General features: G+C 54.7%; 1 protein-coding gene across 3 annotated transcripts in view; it reads right to left on the bottom strand.

Moving 5' to 3' along the window:
- SBNO2 (strawberry notch homolog 2) overlaps positions 1-20,807 on the bottom strand; it is a 56,735-nt gene that overhangs the window by 10,193 nt on the left and 25,735 nt on the right. For 2 of the 3 annotated variants that reach the window (XR_008556326.1, XM_028159471.2), the window contains exons 5-11: positions 8,303-8,464; positions 3,582-3,665; positions 3,189-3,285; positions 2,623-2,777; positions 2,305-2,438; positions 2,133-2,223; positions 1,902-2,044 (exon numbers count right to left, since the gene is read on the bottom strand). Coding sequence is in view for 2 of the 3 variants with exons in the window: in XM_028159471.2 (XP_028015272.2) it covers positions 1,902-2,044; positions 2,133-2,223; positions 2,305-2,438; positions 2,623-2,777; positions 3,189-3,285; positions 3,582-3,665; positions 8,303-8,464 (866 nt within the window). In the remaining variant the exon portion in view is untranslated. Of the gene's footprint in view, positions 1-1,901; positions 2,045-2,132; positions 2,224-2,304; positions 2,439-2,622; positions 2,778-3,188; positions 3,286-3,581; positions 3,666-8,302; positions 8,465-12,304; positions 12,447-20,807 lie in introns of those variants that run through there. The other variant, XM_028159478.2, reaches the window with a different exon arrangement.

Below are 20,807 nucleotides of genomic sequence, written 5' to 3'. Positions count from 1 at the left end.
GGGGGAAAAGTTACAGGCAGGCCCTCTCCCTCTCAGGAGCATGCCCTCACCTTCCCGCCTCCCTCTTCTCTCCCCCGCACATTACCTTTGCCTTTCCCTCTTCCAAGCTCTAAGGGCCCTTCTTTTGCTCCTGTCACCTCTTTCTTGAGCCTACGCAGCCCAGCCGGCTCACTTCCACTACCTCTGTAACTTCCTACACTTTCTCTTATAATAGGAAAAACCAAAGTTACAGACAAGTCTGCCTATACTGAGCCTATTTTAAAAACAAGGTTTGCCCTGACCGGTTTGGCTCAGTGGATAGAGCGTCAGCCTGCGGACTCAAGGGTCCCAGGTTCGATTCCGGTCAAGGGCATGTACCTTGGTTTCCGGCATATCACCAGTACGCGGTGTGCAGGAAGCAGCTGATTGATGTTTCTCTACCATCCATGTTTCTAACTCACTCTTCCTCTCCCTTCCTCTCTGTAAAAAATCAATAAAATATATTTAAAAAAACAAGGTTTACACACGTGCACATGTACACATGATGTGCATGTAAAGGGTGGACAGAGGATTTGTGAAATCCAAATGAAAAGGTGAGTCTGGGGCTGAGCATGCAGCCCCTGGGGTCAAACATATTTTTTTACGCTATCCTTCTCCCCAGGCTGTGCAAGGTGTCATCTGGGTGCCCAGGATGCACCAATAACCTTGTTTCTTCTTTGGGCACCCAGCGCTTCTGCATTACTTAACCAGTAAAGCCATACCCTTGCCCACGTGACCAGAAAGGACACATAGGGCCCAGTCCCTCTTCTTATATCTGACTGGGACCAGGAGCACCAGAGCTGGTCACCCCACTTCTGGAATGACCCAAGGCACAATGAGAAGGGGTGATGGGGCTCACACAGGGCTGTATATAACACAGAAGCTGGAAACCCCCAGAATGCCCCTGTGACAGTGAAATGGCTGAGCAAGGACAGAACAGAGCAGCATGCTGCACAGTGACAAGCAAACCTGCCCAGCTCAGGTGGGGAGAACAGCGACATGAGACGCCATACAGAGGACAACTGGGGGAGGTGGCACACAGGAGGATGAGCACCCACAGGATGCCCATAGCACCAAGCCAGCCCAGGGCTGCTCAGAGGGGACATGGGAAGCGGCCTCCATGCCAGGGGCAGACCCTGTGAGTACAGGGGAGTTGGGGCGGGGGGTGGTTTGCACAATTCTCCAGAAGCTGAGGGCCTTCCACCTGGTGCCCCACCTACCGGGTGAGCCTGGGGGACTGGGGTTTGCAAAAGTTAACAAAGACATGTTAAACTGTCTGTGCTCTTGCTGCCACTCTCCTATTCTTTGCTCTTCGAGTCGGGCAGGAGTGGAAGACAAAGTTAACCGAGTATCCAAGTTTTGAGAGCGAAGGAGGGAAAGTTAGAGACCCCCAAATCTTGGGGTGGGGACAGGAGGAGGAAAAGGTCCGCACTCCACACCTGTGCCCAGGTGGCACCTTTCCACTACCAAACGCCACCAGAGTCTGCGGTCACAGTCCTGCGGTGGAACCAGGAAGCCCTGCCAGACTGTGAGGGGCAGACAGCAGTGGTCACTGAGAGGGAGCCTCCCCTGAGGACAAGCCTCCCAAGCACAGGGTCCTCTCACAGGAATTCCTCCCCCACCAGCTTCCCGGAGCCCCTCCAGCGCCTCCTTCCACCCTGCTCCTCCTACTCACAGGCCCCTAACCTGAACCCCACCCTGCAGCCACCTTCCTCCCCTCAGCCCCACCCTCCTCGACCCTAGGCCCTGCCCCCTCCAGCCCAGTCCCACCCTCTGTACCCATTCCTCCCCATCCTTTGACCACTCCAGGCCCCTCCTCCTCCCACCCTCCGGTGCCCACTCCGCCCCTCCTTCCTTCCCACCCCTCAGTGAGCTAGGATACCACGCCATCAAAGGCTGCCCCACACCATTCCAGGATCTGCCTGATTCGAGTGCGATGTTGCCCACCAGCCTGGCTCTCCCCAATCAGGGCGGAGTAGGTAGCGAACAGGACACCCTCTGAGGTAGTGTTGTCACCATACTTGATCTGGGAAGAGGAGGGGGTACAGGCACGTTTGCAGGGTCACCAGGACCCACACCTCACCAGGACACAGCGGAGAGGGCCGCCCACCCACCTTGCTCAGCGCATGCACCGCAATGTCAGGGGCATTGATGTCACGCAGGTCACGCTCAGCATCATACTTGAGATCGTTGGAGACGCTGAACCTGGAGGGTGCAGGCTGGTGGGTGTCAGCTATCCCCCACGTCCCTTGGCCCCGTCCACCCCATGTGCAGGGGGACACTCACCACAGGGACTTCTTGCGGCCCCGCAGGTAGTTCTCAAGGATGATGCCAGCCACAGTGCGCCCTTTGCCCACGCCAGCACCGTCGCCGATGAGGAAGCCCGCACGCTGCCCACTGGGGAGCAGGACCTCGTGTTGCTGTAGGTGTGTGGTGCAATGATCAGGACTCCCCATGCAGGACGGAGTCGGGTGGGCACCGAGATACCCCTGCCATATGGGATGGGTTGGGTGGGCACCAAAAAACCCCCAGGGGGTACAGAGTCAGGTGGGGCATTGAGATCCTCCAACTAGGGATGGGGTTGGTGGGAGACTCTTGGGTCACCTGGCAGGCATAGGTGATGGCCTCCAGCTGCAAGGCAGACAGGACCCCGCTGTCCGAGGTAGGCAGGGCAAGGGTGTAGGTGATGTCTGGTGGTGGGACGCTGGACAGTGTGCTGGTCTCCACAACACGGTCTGGATGCTGCTTCCCGACCTTGGCTGGAGGGGTGTGGTCAGGGTCTCAGCTGGGCTGGACCAGGATGTGGGAGGGACCAGGATGGGGGCCAGCAGAGCCGGGTGGGGGAAGGGGGCCCATCAGAGTTTTGCACTAAGGAGAGGAAGGCAGACCCATAACACCCTGGCTGGGCAGGGAGGATGCTGGGCTGGGAGGAGGTGGGCTTACGTTCCATCGCAACCTCTGAGCCACCTCAGTTTTGGGCAAGGTTCAGATTACCACAATTATAGAACCACCCCTCCCTAACAGGCCCACCTGCGCTGCTGGAGGGACCCTGGAACCGGGCACCTCCCTGCAGGAGCCCTGAGGCCCAAGGGGTCTGTGTAGACCTGTGGTGCCTGCTGGGGGTGTCCTCCAGGTCTCCTCCCACATGCTAGGGGAGGCCGTGCACTCACACTTAGATGGCACATAGTCTGCATAGATCTCCGTGTGGCCCAGCTCCTCTGCGTCCTCCTCCTCCGGCTCCTCCTCCTCCTCTGGCTGACTCTGAGACTGAAGGCCAGTGTCGTCATAGTGGGGACGGTCCTGTCGCCCAACATGGCCAGCCTCCCCCAAGGGGCCGGGGCCTGGTCCACCAGCCAGACCAGTGACAAGGGTGGTGGGGAGAGAGCCCACCTGTCCCCTGCCCCAACATGGTACCTCCCAGGACCTCAGTTTTCCCACCTGTAAAATGGGTAGACCTTGCTTCTAAGCCAGCCCAGGGTCTGACACATAGCAGGTGCCCAAGTGTGAATGGCCCTCCCTAGTCCCAGGAGGGGTGGGCAGGGTTGGGGAAGGGCCCAGCTCACCTGGTAGCTGACGAGAAGTGGGGTGCTGGAGAGGGAGGACACAGGGTCCTCCAGGCCGGGAAATGGCGCATTGGGCAGGAAGAACTGGAGGAGAGATGAAGGGGAGAGTGGACATGAGCCTGCAGGCTGGACGTGCCAAGGAAGCACCTCGATAGGACCACTGGCCTAGACTCAGGTTTTCCATGCCATCCTCATGCCCTCTGCCTAGGACCTGCTGTCTGCCTCCTTCCTGCGCCTGCCAGCTAGTTCTGGTGGCCAAGACCTACTGAGTGGCTACAAAACATGCTTCATGGAAGTAACATGTGGCCATCCTCCTCAGCCCCACACAGACCCCCACTATCTCAAGACCAATGACTGTGAGTGCTGGATGCCCTGGACCACGAGTGTCATTTACAGTCTCAGAGGGACAAGGATCACCAGGGGATTCAGTAATGTGATAACCAACTTGATTTTATGACTCCATTTTTTTCCAAAGGCTAAGACCATGGCCAACATTTTCTCTCTCTATATAAATATATTTTGGTTTCAGAGAGGAAAGGAGAGGGAGAGAGACATGGAAACATCAATGAGAGAGAATCATTGATTGGCTGCCTCCTGCACGCCTCCTACTGAGGATTGAGCCCACAACCCAGGCATGTGCCCTTGACCAGAATTGAACCCGGGACCCTTCCGTCCTCAGGCCGACGCTCTATCCACTGAGCCAAACCAGCTAGGGCCAAAGTTTTCTTTTTAAGAAACTAAAATGCCCTGGCTCAGTTGGTGGGAGTGTGGTCCTGTGCACTGAAAGGCTATGTGCTTTGGTTGCGGGTTTGATTCCTGGCCCTGGTTGGGGGACATTTAGGAGACAGCTGGCCCATGTTTCTCCCTCACATCAATGTTTGTCTCTCTCTCTTTCTCCCACTACCTTTCCCTTCACCTCTCTAAAAATCAGTGAAAGTGTCCTCAGGGAAGTCAGAAACATATATTCAAGTCCCTCTCCATTTCTTTTTTAAACTAACAAAAACAAACAACCTCAGCCAGGTTCCCAGAAGGCTGAGTCAGGGTTCCGGGAGGGTGGGCTGGCTCGCTGCATGGTGTGAGTGTTGGGTTTCGGCTGCCCTCACACCCTCTTCCCAGGAGCTGGAAGCCACCCAAGGGCCCTGGAAGGCATGAGTAATTCCCCTGTCCTGCTGGGCCCTTTCACCCAGACACTGAGATGGGCCTGGATTGTCTACCAAAGCTGCCAAGGACAGGGACCTCCCTGGGCTGCCCTGAGCACTCCCTGTCCCCCTGCAGGCTCCATGCCTGGTCCTGGGCATATGCTGGAGTCTGGGCCTGGCATACCTGGGACCCTGCTCACCTGTGACAGCTCTGGGCTGACCTCATCTCCCAGTTCCCACCTGGCCAGGCACAGGGCCCACTACTGACCTTGGGGTCCATCAGGCTAGTTCCCATCATAGGGTCTGCTTTTTAAAAATATATATCTATAACAATATAAGTATAATATGCAAATCGACTGAACAGCCGAACAGCAGAATGACGGTCCAGACTACCATGCTATGACACACACTGGCACCAGGCCAGCCAAGGTGGGTGTGATGTGATTGGTTGGGGGTTCCGCCAATGCCCAGGCCACCGGCCAGCAGGGCAATCAACTGGGGGGCTCTGCGACTGCCCCAAAGAGGGAGGCCCAGGCCACTGGCCAGGGGGGCAATCGATCGGGGCGGGGGGGGGGGGGGAAGGCTCTGCAGAACCGGGGAACCGGGGGTGTGTGGTGGTGGACACGGGTAGCACCAGGCCAAGGTGGGTGCAGGCAGGTGATGGGGCCACGGGGCCATGAGGCAGCCGGGGCTGTGAGGGCCCCAGCAGCCAGGGCTGTGAAGGTCTACCCTTGCACGAATTTCATACATTGGGCCTCTAGTGTGTGTGTGTGTGTGTGTGTGTGTGTGTGTGTGTGTGTGTGTGTATGTGTGTGTGTGTGTGTGTGTATGTATATCCTATCTAATAAAAGAGTAATATGCAAATTAACCATCACGCCGCTACATCCACAAGCCATGCCCACTAGCCAATCAGGAGCAAGTATGCAAATTAACCCAACCAAGATGGCTGTGGCCACGGAGCGAGCAGGAAGCTTGGGTTTCGGGTTTCCCCGGTAATGGAGGAAGCCAAGCTTTCTGCACACCCTGGCCAGCCTGGGCCTCCACTCAAGGCTACAAAGTTTCTGTTATAGAAGATAAATAAATCCCAACAAAAATGGCGGCAGCCACTGAGCTGGAGAGAGCAGGAGGCTTGAGTTGCTCCCGACGATGGAGGAAGCCAAGCTTCCTGGCCTCCGCTCAAGGCTACAAAGTTTCAATTATAGAAGATAAATAAATCCCAACAAAAATGGCTGCGGCCACGCGCCCCTGGGTCCGGGTGAGGCCACGCGCCCCGGGGCCTGGGTGATGCTGGGTCCCAGGTCCGGGTGAGGCCGCGCGCCCCTGAGTCCGGATGAAGCCGCGCCCCTGGGTCCGGGCGAGACCAAACCAGAGGGAGTCGGACCTGCATTACCACCATTTGTCCACCATCCAGAGCTGAAATGTCAGTGCCGACATGTACACATAAGGAACTGGTGGACATTGAAATTGGGTCTCAAAAGAACTGTTGGTCCAGAAAGAAACTCACTACAGACTGATTCATTTGCCTGTCAGCATAACTATTATTGCTCGTCTCACATTCGGTTCTTATAAGTATATTTCTAGTAATATATGATCTCACTCATCTAGGGGAAATGATGAACAACATAGACTGATGAACAAGAACAGACCCAGAAACAAGGAGGCATCGATCGGACTGTCGGGCCTCAGAGGGAGGGGAGGGGAGGGTGGGGGTAGGGGGGAGAGATCAACCAAAGGACTTGTGTGCATGCATACGAGCCTAACCAATGGTTAAGGACAACAGGGGGGTGGGGGAAGCCGTGGGGAGAGGTGGGGGATGGGAATGGGGGGATGAGGACAAATATGACACCTTAATCAATAAAGAAATTAAAAAAAAAAAATGGCTGCGGCCACGAAGCAAGCAGGAGGCTTGGCTCCGCTCAAGGCTACAAAGTTTTAATTACAGAAGATAAATAAATCCCAGATACCAGGGCCTCCACTTGGGTCACTGGGGGCATGGCAGGCCTGCAAACCACCACAGGCCCCTCGCCCAGGCTGCCCCACACCCCAAGGGAACCCCCACCCTGATCCGGGACACCCTTCAGGGCAAACCAACTGGCCCCCACCCATGCACCAGGCCTCTATCCTATCTAATAAAAGAGTAATGTGCAAATTAACCACCACACCAACACACAAGATCCTATCTAATAAAAGTGTAATATGCAAATTAACCATCACTCCAACACACAAGATGGCTGCCCCCATGTGGTCAAAGATGGCTGCCCCCATTTGGACACAAGATGGCTGCCACAAGATGGCCAGCAGTTGGGAGGGACCAGTCTTGCAAGGGAGGGCAGTTGGGGGCAATCAAGTCTGGAGGGAAGGGCAGTTAGGGGTGACCAGGCCTGCAAGGGAGGGCAGTTGGGGGCGACCAGGCCTGCAGGGAAGGGCAGTTGGGGGGGACCAGGCCTGCAGGGGAGAGCAGTTGGGGGGGACCAGGCCTGCAGGGGAGGGCAGTTAGGGGCAAACAGGCTGACAGGGGAGCAGTTAGGCATAGATCAAGCTGGCAGGGGAGTGGTAAGGGGGTGATCAGGCTGGCAGACAGAAGCGGTTAGGGGCAATCAGGAAGGCAGGCAGGCGAGCAATTGGGAGCCAGCAGTCCTGGATTGTGAGAGAGGTCCCAGATTGGAGAGGGTGCAGGCTGGGATGAGGGACACCCTTCCTCCCCGTGCACGAATTTTGTGCACTGGGCCTCTAGCATATATATATTTGTTATTGATTTCAGGGAGAAAGGGAGAGGGGGAGAGAAATAGAAACATCAATGATGAGAATCGATTGGCTAGCTGCCTCCTGCACACCCCCTACTGGGGACCTAGCCAGAAAACTGGGCATGTGCCCTGCCTAGGAATTGAACCATGACCTCCTGGCTCATAGGTCGACACTCAACCACTGAGCAACATTGGCTGGGCATCACAGGGTCCTTGCACGAGAGAGCTGTTCCTGCCACCTCTCCTGGCCAATGACTCCTCCAGCCCTCAGCCCCAAATGGCCTCTACAGAGGGATTCCCACCACCTTTCTATCCCATCACATGACTTTATGTTTAGCAAGCCCAGGATCTTTCCCCCTCAGCACAGCTGACATTGGGGCTGAGTCATTTTCTGTAGGGGGCTGCCCCAAGTACTGTGGAGGAGAGAGCAGCATCCCTGGCCCCCACCCTCTCGGTGCCAGGAGCACCACCAGTTGTGACAACAACAGATGTCCCCAGACATGGCCCAGTATTTCCTGGGGGCAGGACCATCCTGGGTGAGAACCATGAGAAATGACATTTTGCTCATATCCTGGGGACCCCCATCTCCCTAGCAGGCCCAACACAGAGCAGGGCATGGAGACTGAGCCACTGGAGGCACAGGAGGGGTGGGGCCTGGCTATGTATGACAGCACTTACACAGAAGGAGGGGCAAGGTCCCCAACATAGTAGCTTCCTCCACAAACCCTTGCATTGTCTGGGCTGTATAGGAAACGTGAGGACCCTGGACCAACAGCCTCATCAGTGTCTGAACAGCCCTGACCCATCCACTGGCATGGAGGCCTCAGGGTGAACTGACCTTGTCTTGGGCGGAGGAACCGGTGCTTACGTCCCAGATGGTGGGCACCTGGCTGAGGCTGTCGGCGGGCAGGAAGTCAGGGGTATCCGCGATGTCCGAGAGGGAGTCCACAGATGAGGAGAAGATGGAGGCGTTGGAGAGGTCATCGAGGTACGAGGATTCCTGGAAGACAGGCTGGGTGAGGGCACAGCCAGGGCGGCCCCATGACAGGTGCAGGAGGGGTTAGCCAAGGGGCAGATGCTGCTCAGCCACGAGAGGAACAAGGCTCTGACACTGGCCACCACATGGATGAATCCTGAAAACATGACACTTATCAGAGAAGCCAGACCCCAAGAGCTGTGCACTGACACCACTGAGTGACACCAGAAGGTGACACCCGCTTCATGCCTTCCCTGGCCCATTCCTGTGTGGGTGACACTAGTGTAGGGATTTGTCAGGACTCAGGGGCCCCACACCTTTGGGAGAAGCCTGCTGCATGGAGTTTACACACAGTTTATAAACCTACATTTAAAGAAAATCAGGAGCATCAGGCATTCGTGCTGCCCCACACCCCCATCCCTCAGTCAGAGGCACCGAGTGCCTGGCTTGCACTGGACATCGGGACATGTGGAGACCAGCCCCGCAGGGGTCCTGGACAGGCGGGAGCAAGCCTCCAATCAGACTTCCCTGCAGTGAGTGTCTGTTTTGCAGACAGGGACCTGGAAGACCAGGAGCTGGGGAGGGTGCAGGCGAGCAGTCCTCAGCCAACACTACCAGGAGAAAGCCCCACAAGAACATCCCCTCCAGCCTGCTCAGCCGAAGCCACAGAGGGCCAGTCACACTGACTTCAGGCCCTAAGCATTTCAGTCAGTTTGTGGGAGCATTTCCCGAGCAGGCAGGGCCAGGGGCCTTGGCAGAGGCCACAGTGAGGGTCCAGGCAGGGCTGCCCTCCTGGAGCCCACGCCTTGTGCACCCCTTACACATTGGAGGCACTGAAGAGCCATGGCCAGGTGTGCTGGGATACATGTGTGTCCTGCCAACCAGTGGGTGAAGACAAGAAGAATGGCTGATGAGAGGGGGGGTCTCGGGGCTCAGTTTGATGGACTCCATGGAGGAAGGGGACCCTGGAACCTACCCTGATGCACCTGTAATGCCACAATGAACTGGCCTGGGTCTCAGCTAGTGCCCAGGCCTAACCCATGCCCCTGTCAGGCCCTTTTCCTGGCTCCCCTCCCAGCAATCTGAATCAGATTCCTATTCCGTGGGGTGGGGGTTTGGGGGGATCTGCAGGCAACCTCATCAGCTTCCCAGAAGTTCTGACTCTGACACTGGTGTATATACAGCCCCAGAAAGAGGCAGCTCCAAGGGGAGGAGATGGAACTGGGTTCCACCCAACAGCCTCCCCTAAGATGGCTGGATGCAAGAGCCTCAGTCTTGCCCATCTGCTGGACAAGATCAGTCCTGGTGCCAACGAGGAGTCAGGGGGCCTTGAATGAGCCTCCTGCTACCCTCCAGAGCCCTGGCCATCTGTGCACACAGGGAGCCATAGGGGCCAGCCACACACTCCCGTGGTGTGCAAAGAGAGAGCTCAGACCACCAACCAGGCCTTTCCTCACCCCTGCCTGCCCCCCAGCTGCAAGCAGCCTGGATCCACGTGGGGGTGGGGGTGGGAGCAGGAGGCAGTGCAGACCCAGCCCCCCTGCCCCACCTCCAGCTGGCAGGACTATGACCTGGACAGTCAGGGGAAGAGGCGGGGCCTTCGGCTGCCCCATAGAAGGCAGGATCTGCTCAGGCACCAGACACAGATGGTGGCGTAGGTAGATTAATAAAAGCTCCAAGTTCCAGGATAGAGGCAAGAACCGAAGGGGGCGCACTTTGAGACTCCTGGGGTGCCTAGCACACTCATTCAAGAGCCCAGCAACTCAACAGACCAGCGCAGCTATCTCAGGGGAAACTGAGACAACTATGGGTGAGCCTGGCCCTGCGACCCCCAGGCTGACCTCCCTTGGGCTCTGCCCCTCCCAGGTCAGGGGCGGTCAGAGGTGGCCCAGCCCAAGTCTGGTGGACAATGCCAAGGAAAGCCAGGCTATGTCTTGCTACCTGGTCCCTATAAGTGACAGGGCCAGAGACCCCAGCAGGCTGGGCAGGAAGGGGTCTGGGTGCAGGTGGAGGTGGCCAGATATCTTGGCTGAAATCCCTCTGGGGCCACATCTAAGCAGGTCTGTGATGGGTACTGCCTGAGGCTGGTCAGAGTGATGCTAGCTCCTGAGACCCCGAGAGGTGGCCCTGCCTTCTGGAGGCAAATGGTCCCTGAGCGATGGGCAAGGCTGGGGGCCAGAGAAGGAAGACTGGTCCTGGCAAAATGTGGGTGTGCAGAGATACCCCTCCTGAGAGGACAGTGGAAGGGGAGGGGGCTTCCCCGCGGAGAAGCCTGATTAGCGCCCCAGCCAGGAGATGAAGATCAATGTTAGCCACAAGGAGCCATGGGGACACAGGGACCCTGATGTGACAAATGAGTAGGGCACATCCCTCAGTGCAAATATGAGAAAGACACCAGAAAACCCTGACGGGGGACATCCTGTAGGACACAACAGCCCAGGGCATCCACATAGGCAAGAGGAGAAACCGACTCAGTCGGGGCAGGGGGGCGCTGAGGGGACATGATGATTGAGTATCACGGGGGATCCTGATGGGGTCCTGGGGCAGGGAGAGGCCATCAGGGGAAACTGAGGAAATCTAGTAAATACAGACTTTGGTTATTAATGATGTCTCAGTCCTGGCTCATTAGCTGTGACAAAGGTACTGCAGTGACATCAGGTGTGGGCAGGGGGACTGGGCAGGGCACACTGGAATATATACCATCCGTCATAATTCTGTAAATCTAAAACTGTTTTAAAAATATCATATTAAGTGGGTACTTTTGCCCCACTCCGTGGTCACTACCTCCAGATGCCCAGACGAACAGCTAGCAATGTGGGGGTTCCTGGATTATCGTGCAAAGTGAGGAGGGGCCTCATGCAGGTTACCACAGGTCAGGGGGAGGTAAGGCCTCCAGGGCACCCCCCCAGCTCCACCTCCTGTACAGGGTGGGCAGCTGGATGGGGGTGAGAAGGGACCTCTCCCTGGTGGGCTGCCTGCCCACCAGCTTGTGCGAGAACCTGATTCCCAGCAGCCACCAGCAGAACCCCAAGACCACTCAAACCCAGAACCGCCCTCCCTGGGTCCCCATCTGGAACACCTGCTCCCCAGACCCCAGACTGCTCTTCCTGCTGCAGCCCCTGAATGCGGAGGGAGCCGGCTGGTTACCCAAGAGAGTGTGGGGTCATTTGCTGTGGTTACCATATCTGCAGCATTTTGGGGATCCCCTGGATCAGATGAAGAGCTGCCCAGACAGTAACTCTCCTCCCAGTCCAGCTGGGTGGGACAGGACGGACCCTCCACCCTGACCGGGCTGTGGGCCTCCTCCGGGAGGGCTACAACTTCTCAGACCCCAGAAATTACCTTCAAATGGGTTCTTTCAATGCCTCCAACCACCCCCCACCCCACCCCCCGCCGCCCCGCCAGGGGCTAACCACTTGCCTGGGTCATGGGGAGAGGAGTTACAGAGAGACCCATTCCTACCTGTCCGGTCAGACCCAATCCCAAACGGTGTCCGCTGCTGCTGGCAGAGGCTCTGATGGCTGCCCCAGGGCATCCCAGAGCCCACGAAACTCTCAAGGTCCAACGCCAGGGACACCCAGATCAGAGCAGGCACATAGACACAGCCCCTCCCACCTCCCCCGCTGGCCACAAGCACTTTCATTTTGCAGAGCCTCCCAGGTCCCTCCCCTCGTCCCGTCCCCACGGTTCTCAGAAAACTCCTGCAGATTCACTGTCTGTGCCAAAAAAGCCAGTGGGAGCCAGGAGGACCAGGAGGAGGGGACGCCCCAGGTCTGGTGGGTCCAGTCAGTCCTCACAGGGGCCTGACCTGCCTGCCAGGTGGGAGGGGACCGATTGAACCCTGAGGCAAAGCGGGAGGGTTACCTTGTTGAGTGCTGCAAACTGCAGCCAGAACTGCAGCTGGGACATGGCTTGGCCACCGGTGGGTCCCCTGGAAGGAGCACTCCCTCATGACCTTGGCGCTGGGCTGGGCTGGGCCGGCAGAAGGCTCTGCTCTCAGCCCTCAGCCCAGCTGCATTTGCATGTTGGTTTAGTCACCACCAGCGCCTACTTCCCCTAAGGCCCGCTGACTTTCAGGAAATGATGCCTGCCTGGTAAGTCAGGGCGATTACTGGCAGTGCAGGGACAATTACTGTACAGGGCGGAATCTAGCCACAGACGCTGACAACAATGCACCAGCCCGCCAGGTTGCACCCTGCTGGTCCCGGGTGCCCCGTCCACGGTGGCCAGGCTCCTCTGCAGGCACTCAGGGTTCAGATGGGATGTTGGGGGGAGGGCGGGGGGGCACAGCTGTGACGCCCAGGCAGACCCTCCCCACTCTGCCTCAGTTTTCCCAGACTGGTGGTGTACTGGGTTCTGTTCTACCTGGCCTCCTCCCCTTGACAGTTGGGCCTGGTAGGGACCCTCTGCTGCTCCTGAGATGCCCACAGCAGTGGTCCTAAGGGGCATAGGCCCCCAGAACACGGGGAGAGGACAGGTCCATCCCACTCTTACATATCCTCCCACACCCTCCCAGGCCCAGCACCCAGCTCTTCAGCCTGGACCCAGGTCCATGGCCTTCACCTGCCACCCTGGAGCCATCCCCAGTGCCTCCTGGGCACCCCAAGGCCTTTGCCCATGCTAGGACTCTGCCTAGAGCTCCTCCTTTTGGGCACCCAGGCCCACCCTGCTCCTTACCCTCCAGCCTTGCCAAGGGCTCTGCCTGCCCCTGAAGCTCCATTCCTCCCCATGCCCCCTGCCCCTGCCTCCCTCAGTCCAGCACAGGAGTAGGACCAGGAAGGGCTGGTGGGCAGGGTATGCAAAACAATCATACCCCGTGGGCTCAGAGCCTAGGCACAGGTACCCACCCAGTGGGCATGAGTATTTAGATCACTCCTCACAGGCTGAGAAGAGGGACCCTGGGCCTCCCACCGAGTCAGAGAGAATGAACAGTCACAGGGTTCAACCCTGCAGTCCAATGAGGCCCCCATAGCAACCCCTATCCTGTCTCCCCATACAGCCAGAGGGCAACACAGACCCCAACAACAGAGCAAGTTGTGGGATGCCCCACCAGGCCCCGGCTGCCATGGGTGGGCGGAAAGTGTACGTATGGCAGTCAGTTCATGAAAAGATACTCAACACCACAGGGCAACAGGGAAAAGGAGGTCACAAGTAATGAGATACACGGCACATCCAAGGGACTGCGAAACTCAAACGGCAGTGACAAGTGCTGGTGAAGACGCAAAAGAGTCGGAACCTCCAACAAACTGGTAAGAATGTGCAATAAGCGTCTCTCTGTAAAACAGTGCCCAGTCCCTTCAAAGCTCCAAAGATCACAGTCACCACATGACCCTGCAATGCCACTGCTAGGTGTCCATCCAAAAGAGCATGCCAACAGAAACCTGTACACACATCCACTGAGGCCAGAGTCACAATAGCCACAAGCTGGAAACAACCCAAGTGTCTAGCAACAAATGAATGTGATCCGCTTACACACTGCAACATTACTCAGCCGTGAAAAGGAGCGAAGTGCCCTGGTTGGTGTGTCTTAGCTGGTTGGAGTGTTGTCCCATACACCAAAAGGTGGCAAGTGTGATTCCCGGTTAGGGCACATACCCATGTTGTGGGTTCAATCCCCGGTTGGGTTGTGTGCAGGAGGCAACCAATCAGTGTTTCTCTCTCACATGGATGTTCCTCTCTCCCTCACCTTTCCTCTCTCTTTAAAATCAATTAAAAGAACAAAAGAGTAAAGCACTGACACTTGCTACAACTTGGATTGGACCTTGAAAAAACGGTGCTCAGCGAGAGAAGCCAGACACAAAAGACCACACAATGTGTGATTCCATTTATGTGAAATGCCCAGGACAGGCACATCCACAGGAACAGGAAGTAGATTAGTGGTTGTCTGGAGCTGGGGGAGGGGATGGGGGTGACTGCTAAGGGGGATGAGGCTTCTTTTTCAGGTGAAGAAATGTTCTAGAACAGGAGAGGTGATGGGCCTGGCCATCGTGGCTCAGTGGTTGAGTGTCAACCTATGAACCAGGAAGTAACGGTTTGATTCCCGGTCAGGGTATATGCCTGGGTGTGCAGGAGGCAGCTAATCAATAATTCTCTCTCGTTATTGATGTTCTATCTCTCTCTCTCTCTCCCTTCCTCTCTGAAATCAATAAAAATATATTTATATTAAAAAAAGAGAGGTGATGGTTGCACAAACTTTGTAAATATATTTTAAAAGGGTGAGTTTTGAAGTATGTGAATTCTGTCTCAATTTTAAACAGAATTTCTTGGAATCTGGAATGAAAGGAAAACATAATAATAAATATTAATAAAAAACCACACCAAACTTTTTATTACTAGGTTTAATAGGCATAAAATTTGTCAAGTTGCCGAAACCGGTTTGGCTCAGTGGATAGAGCGTCGGCTTGAGGACTGAAGGGTCCTGGGTTCGATTCCGGTCAGGGGCATGTACCTTGTTTTCGGGCACATCCCCAGTGGGGGGTGTGCAGGAGGCAGCTGATCGATGTTTCTCTCTCATCGATGTTTCTAACTCTCTATCCTTCTCCCTTCCTCTGTGTAAAAAATCAATAAAATATATTTTAAATAAATAAATAAATAACTTGTCAAGTTGCTAGCCAAGTTTGTAACCTCTGTCTCTCATTATCTCGTCACCAGATGGTTTACCAACTGGCAAAGGTGACCTGAAGGAGACAGGGAAGCCCAGGGTGTGGCTGAGGTCCCAGGACAAGGAAGGGCCCCTGTCTAGGGAAGTCATCACCCACTGGGCTCCTGCCCACCTCACACACCCCAAGTCTGGCCTGCCAATGGCCCTGCCACCCTGGCCACCAAGGGCTGTGGGTCTTGGATGGGACTGGAAGGGGGCGTAAGTGGGGGGGGGGGACTGAGTCAGGTCAGAGCAGAGGTCCTGGTGAAGGTGAAACGGGTGACCTGGGTGCCAGCCATGCTCGAGGACATGGATGGCCATGGATCCAGCCCCATGAGTGTGGCTGGTTCCTGTCTGGTGTCTCTCTGAGCTGTGGGCTTGCCCAGCTAGTGGTCCCTGGGTTGACCCTCCATCACGTGGCTGAGTACAGAAGGGTAGGCGTGGCCCAACTGCCCCAGGTTTCCTGAGACTCCCCCCGCCCCCATCTGTTTTTGAGGTCTCACTCCTTACCTTCTCCACCTATCCCACAGTTTCTTTACACACACTCAAGTGCTCGGGTGACCACATAACTGGGGCGACCACATAACTGGGCCACAGATGGCCTGTCTGTCCCCGAGTTACAGTGAGTTCAGTTGAGGCTGGCGAGTGAGCAGCACACCTCACTGCTAGAATATTCCTGTTGAGGGCTCAACTGTGTCCCCCAAAATGACAGGTTTGAGTCCTAACCTGTGAACTGGTCCTTACTGGAAATAGGATCTTTGCAGATGTCATTAGCTAAGATGGGGTCACACTGGATTAAGGTGGCCCTAATGCAATGACTTACAAGAATAGGGAATTTGGACACAGACACACAGGGAGAGGCAACATGAAGACAGAGGCAGACACTACCGTGATGCAACCGCAAGCCCAGGATGCCTGCAGCCCCCAGAAGCTGAGAGAGGCAGGAAGGACCCTTCTCTGAAGCCTCAGCAGGGAAGGTAGCCCTGCAACACCTTGATCTCAGACATCTGGTCCCAGAAATGGGAGGGTGTAAGTCTCTGTGGTTTTAAGCTGCCAGGTTTGTGGCACTTTGGTGGGGTAGCCCAGGACACTCACCCCTACAACCCTCTAGAAAGCTCTGCTCTGTCAGCCCATCAAAGGGACGGCTGCCTGGTGTGGGCCCAGTGGCCTCACCAGCACACCATCCCTGACCGCTTTCCAGCAGTGCAATCAGGAGGAGCTGGAGCCTCTAAGAATCTGTGGGACAGCCCCTGGACTCCAAAACCTCCCTCACTTCCTCGTTCCCTGGTGTGTGGGTACCCGGACTTCCACACAGAGACCCTCTAGAGATACCACGCTCCTGCTCCCACAGGGTCCTGGCCCTCAGCACAGACCTCGGAGGGGTTCCTGGCCAAGGCCAAGTGTAAAACAACAGGCTCCTGTGAGAAGAAACCCACATTCTCTTTTTTTGCCAATGCTGGTAACTGCTAAGAACACGCTATAAGCCAAGACCTCTGATCCCATGAAATCCATTTGCCAATCAGTTGAGGCCACTCGCCCCTCCCCAAATAGGGAGCTGCCGAGAGTTTTCGAAGTATTTTTCTGAGCCGTGACCTCATCTTGGCTTCCCAGAAGCCCCGAGATGCAATGTTTCCTCTGTGTGTGTGTGTGTGTGTGTGTGTGTGTGTGCTGTGTGTGTGTGTGTGTGTTCAGCATGTGGGAAAGAGCCGTCTCTAGAGCCTGGCCAAGGTCCAGGTGGTCTTGGGAGGAGGTGCCAGGGCAGCACCGACTCCAGAAAATGAGCATGTGGGACGGCAGGGGGATGGAACTAGAAGTCTCTCGCCCCCAACCCATTTCTGACATGTCCCCAAATATCACCCCCAATCAGATTCAGCTACATCTGGAACACATGTCCACACAAAGGCCTGTACACGATGTTCACAGCAGCAGGATTCACAACAGCCAAAAGGTAGACACAGCTCAAATGTTCACCAATGGATGAACAGATAAACACAACGTGGTCCATTCACACAGTAAAATATTAGCCAGCCATGAAAAGGAGTGAAGTGCTGACACTCCCTACGTGGATGAACACTGAAAACATGACGCTCAGTGAGAGAAGCCAGACTCAAAAGACCACACAGTGTGATTCCATTTATGTGAAATGTCCAGAACAGGCACATCCAGGAAGTGGATTTGTGGTTGTCAGGGGCTGGGGGATGGGAATGGGGAGATGACTGCTGATGGGGTCGGGGTCTCTTTTTGTGGTGACGGAGTGTTCTGATAGAAGTCAGAGGTAATGAGTGCACAACCCAATGAGTGTACTAAAAGCCACTGAATCGTATGATATGCAAATTGTATCTCGATTTAAAAATAGCCTGGCTGGCGTGGCTCAGTGATTAAGCTTCAAACCTATGAACAAGGAGGTCAAGGTTCGATTCTGGTCAGGGCACATGCCCAGCTTGCAGGCTGGATCCCCAGTGGGGGGCGTGCAAGAGGCAGCCAACCAATGATCCTCTTTCATCATTGATGTTTCTATCTTTCTCTCCCTCTTCCTCCCTCTCTGAAATCAATATAAATATAAATAAATAAATAAATAAATAAATAAATAAGATGAAAGAAAAGCTGCATGTTCACATCCTAGAGTCCTCAGCACACCCCACTGTGAGACCTTATGTGGGACCCCTTGAGCTGTTCAGGTCACCAACCAGGGACTTGGGGCCTGCGTGGCTTCATGCCAACAGGAGTTGGAAGGACAGGAGGCCCTTCCTCTGGGAGGTGGGTGATGCAAGGGCCAAGGCAGGGAAGACACAGCATGAGCCTGGGCCAGCCTGAGTGGCTACAAGGGAGGAAGTGCTCCAATGGGGACACAGAGGGACACAGGAAATCCTGAGCAGACACTCCTGATCAGAGCCCACATTGATATAAATGAATGAATGAATAGCTAAGGGGAGGGGGCAGCTGTCCCTACAGAATGCCAGCTATCATTATAGCGGGGAAGACAACAATCTGTTAGATGGACACCTCGGTTACAATTGCTGTAGCCGACAACCCCCGACAGATGACAAGGTCATTTCCACCCCCACCACAAGGGGCCAGGATATGGGCACAGCCTTGTGTGTCTCTCACAGTAGCAGCCTGACAGTGGGCAGTGGAGGGACCTGGTGGAGGCCACCCCAGGGGTCAAGGTCAATCCCACTGGCAATGAGATACATCAATACCAGGGTCTCAGAGACAAAGTACTGAGGAGGACACGGGGTCTCGTCTGTGGGACTCCTGCCATAAGCACAGAGCCCCAGTCTCAGCAAGAGGCCCCCAGGCAAACTCTTCAGAGGCCTGTGTCCACCTGACACTCGGGTCTGTCACCAGCACTGAATCAAGCTAATTTCTGCCCTGTGACACATGGGCCAAGGTTATACAGGATGATGACATACATGCACAGAAGCTAGGTGAATAAGGATGGCCAGGAATTCTCAGTACTGTTTTTGCAACTTTTCTGTAAATATAAAATATTTTAAGATTTGTTTTGTCGTGAAAACATTCAAACATAAAAAAAAAAAAGGCGCCAGAGCTTAAATTTTCAGAGACCTGGGTCTCAGGCCCTGGGCAGAACAAGGAAGGGTGATGGGGGACCACACCCAGCACAGCTACCTCCGAGAGGCATGTGAACTGCAGCATCCCCCAGGCTGGAGGACCCCTGGTATCTGTGAAGTGGAGGCCCACAGAGGCATGGCCGACCTGCCCCCAATGTTCCTGGGCCTGGATTGGCTCCTGTTCGGAATCAAGGGAGGGACCCAATACCCCTGGGATTCCATGCCAGGAGACAAGAGAAGAGACAGCAAAGCCAGGCCGAGGCCAACCACAGGCTAGAGAACCACAGGTCTGGATGCATTCCCTGTGGAGGTGTGGGCAGAATGCTGACCCCGGGGGAATTACTCTGTGCCCTAAAGGGAAAGTGGAAGAAGCTTTCTCCTTGGAGGTAACAGGAGTCACACAGTTCATCTTGCTCATTTTGCTTTGGCTTCCAGGAAACATGGGAATCAAGTTTAGTTACTAGGAAGTATATTAAGGCCTATGGGTTTATATTCACTCTTCACCCCCAACCCCTCCTCTAGATTTTCCATTCCAATTCCTTCTGACTTATACAACAGTGGGGAACATTTCTAGAGTGTGCCATGGGCCACAGGAGGGCTTTGCATGGTGTATCAGTTTCCTTTCACTGCTGTAATAAATTACCACAAACTTCCTAGCTTAAAACAACACAAGTTTATTACCTTATGGTTCTAGAGATCAAGAGTTCTACATGGACATGCTCAAAGTCACTAATTAACCGAGAGATGCAAATCAAAACGACAATGTGGTACCATCTCACACCTGTCAGAATGGCTATCATCAACAAATCAACAAACGACAAGTGCTGGCGAGGATGCGGAGAAAAAGGAACCCTCGTGCAGGGCTGGTGGGAATGCAGACTGGTGCAGCCACTGTGGAGAACAGTATGGAGTTTCCTCAAAAAACTAAAAATGGAACTCCCATTTGACCCAGTAATCCCACTTCTAGGAATATATCCCAAGAAACTAGAAACACCAATCAGAAAGGATATATGCACCCCTATGTTCATAGCAGCACAATTCACCATAGCTAAGATTTGGAAACAGCCTGAATGCCCATCAGCAGATGAGTAGATTAGAAAACTATGGTACATCTACACAATGGAATACTACGCTGCTATAAAAAAGAAGGAATTCTTACCATTTGCAGCAACGTGGATGGACCTGGAGAGCATTATGTTAAGTGAAATAAGCCAGGCAATGAAAAAAACACACCATATGATCTCACTCATTTATGGAAAATAAAGAACATTATAACCTGATGAACAAAAAGATAGATACAGAGGCAATAAAGCACCAAACAGACTGTCAAATTACAGCAGGAAGGCTGGGGAGTGTTGGAAAGCGATCAACCCAAGAACTTGTATGCATGCATATAAGCACAACCAATGGACACAAGACACTGGGGCGGGGGTGGGGGGGATGAGGGCATGCAACAGGGGGTAGGGGAGGCTGGGGGAAGGTAAATGGGAGGGAAAAAAGGAGATATATATGTACTACTATATGTAATACTTTAAACAATAATATATATATATATTACCTGAAAAAAAAATAAAAGAGTTTGACATGGGTCTCACGGATCTAAACACAAGTGTGGGCAGAGCTGGTCCTTCTGGAGGCCCAGGAGAGAATACTTTCTGGCCTTTTCTAGCTTCTAGAGGCACCGCACCCCTGGCCCCTTCCTCCATCTTCACAGCAGCACAGCCTCTTCCATCTCTCTGACTCTGACCCTCTTGCCTCCCTCTTATGAGGAACCTATAAGGACACTGGGACCCATGGGGAATCCAGGGTTGTCTCCATCTCAGGGTCCTAGACTTAATCCCATCTGCAAAGTAATATCCACAGGTGCAGGGACCAGGATGGGGACATCTTTGGGGTTGCATTCTAATACACCCACTCAGTGCAATGCATTCTTTCTTTCTTTTGGGCTCCCCCCAGCTCCCTTGTCAGGGACTCTAAAAGAAACTGTATAAACAGGGTTTTAGAGGCTAGGTGTCTGCCCTGCCATTGTTGCTCAGTTGGTTGAGGGTCATCCCATGCACCAAAAGGCTGCCAGTTCAATTTCCTATCAGGGCACATGCCCGGTTATGGGATCAATCCTTAGTATGGGACATATAGGAGGCATCGGATCGATGTT

Source organism: Eptesicus fuscus, chromosome 6 (assembly GCF_027574615.1).
Source record: "Eptesicus fuscus isolate TK198812 chromosome 6, DD_ASM_mEF_20220401, whole genome shotgun sequence".
Lineage (NCBI taxonomy): Eukaryota > Metazoa > Chordata > Mammalia > Chiroptera > Vespertilionidae > Eptesicus > Eptesicus fuscus.
This window is presented reverse-complemented; position numbering and strand designations above follow the sequence as displayed.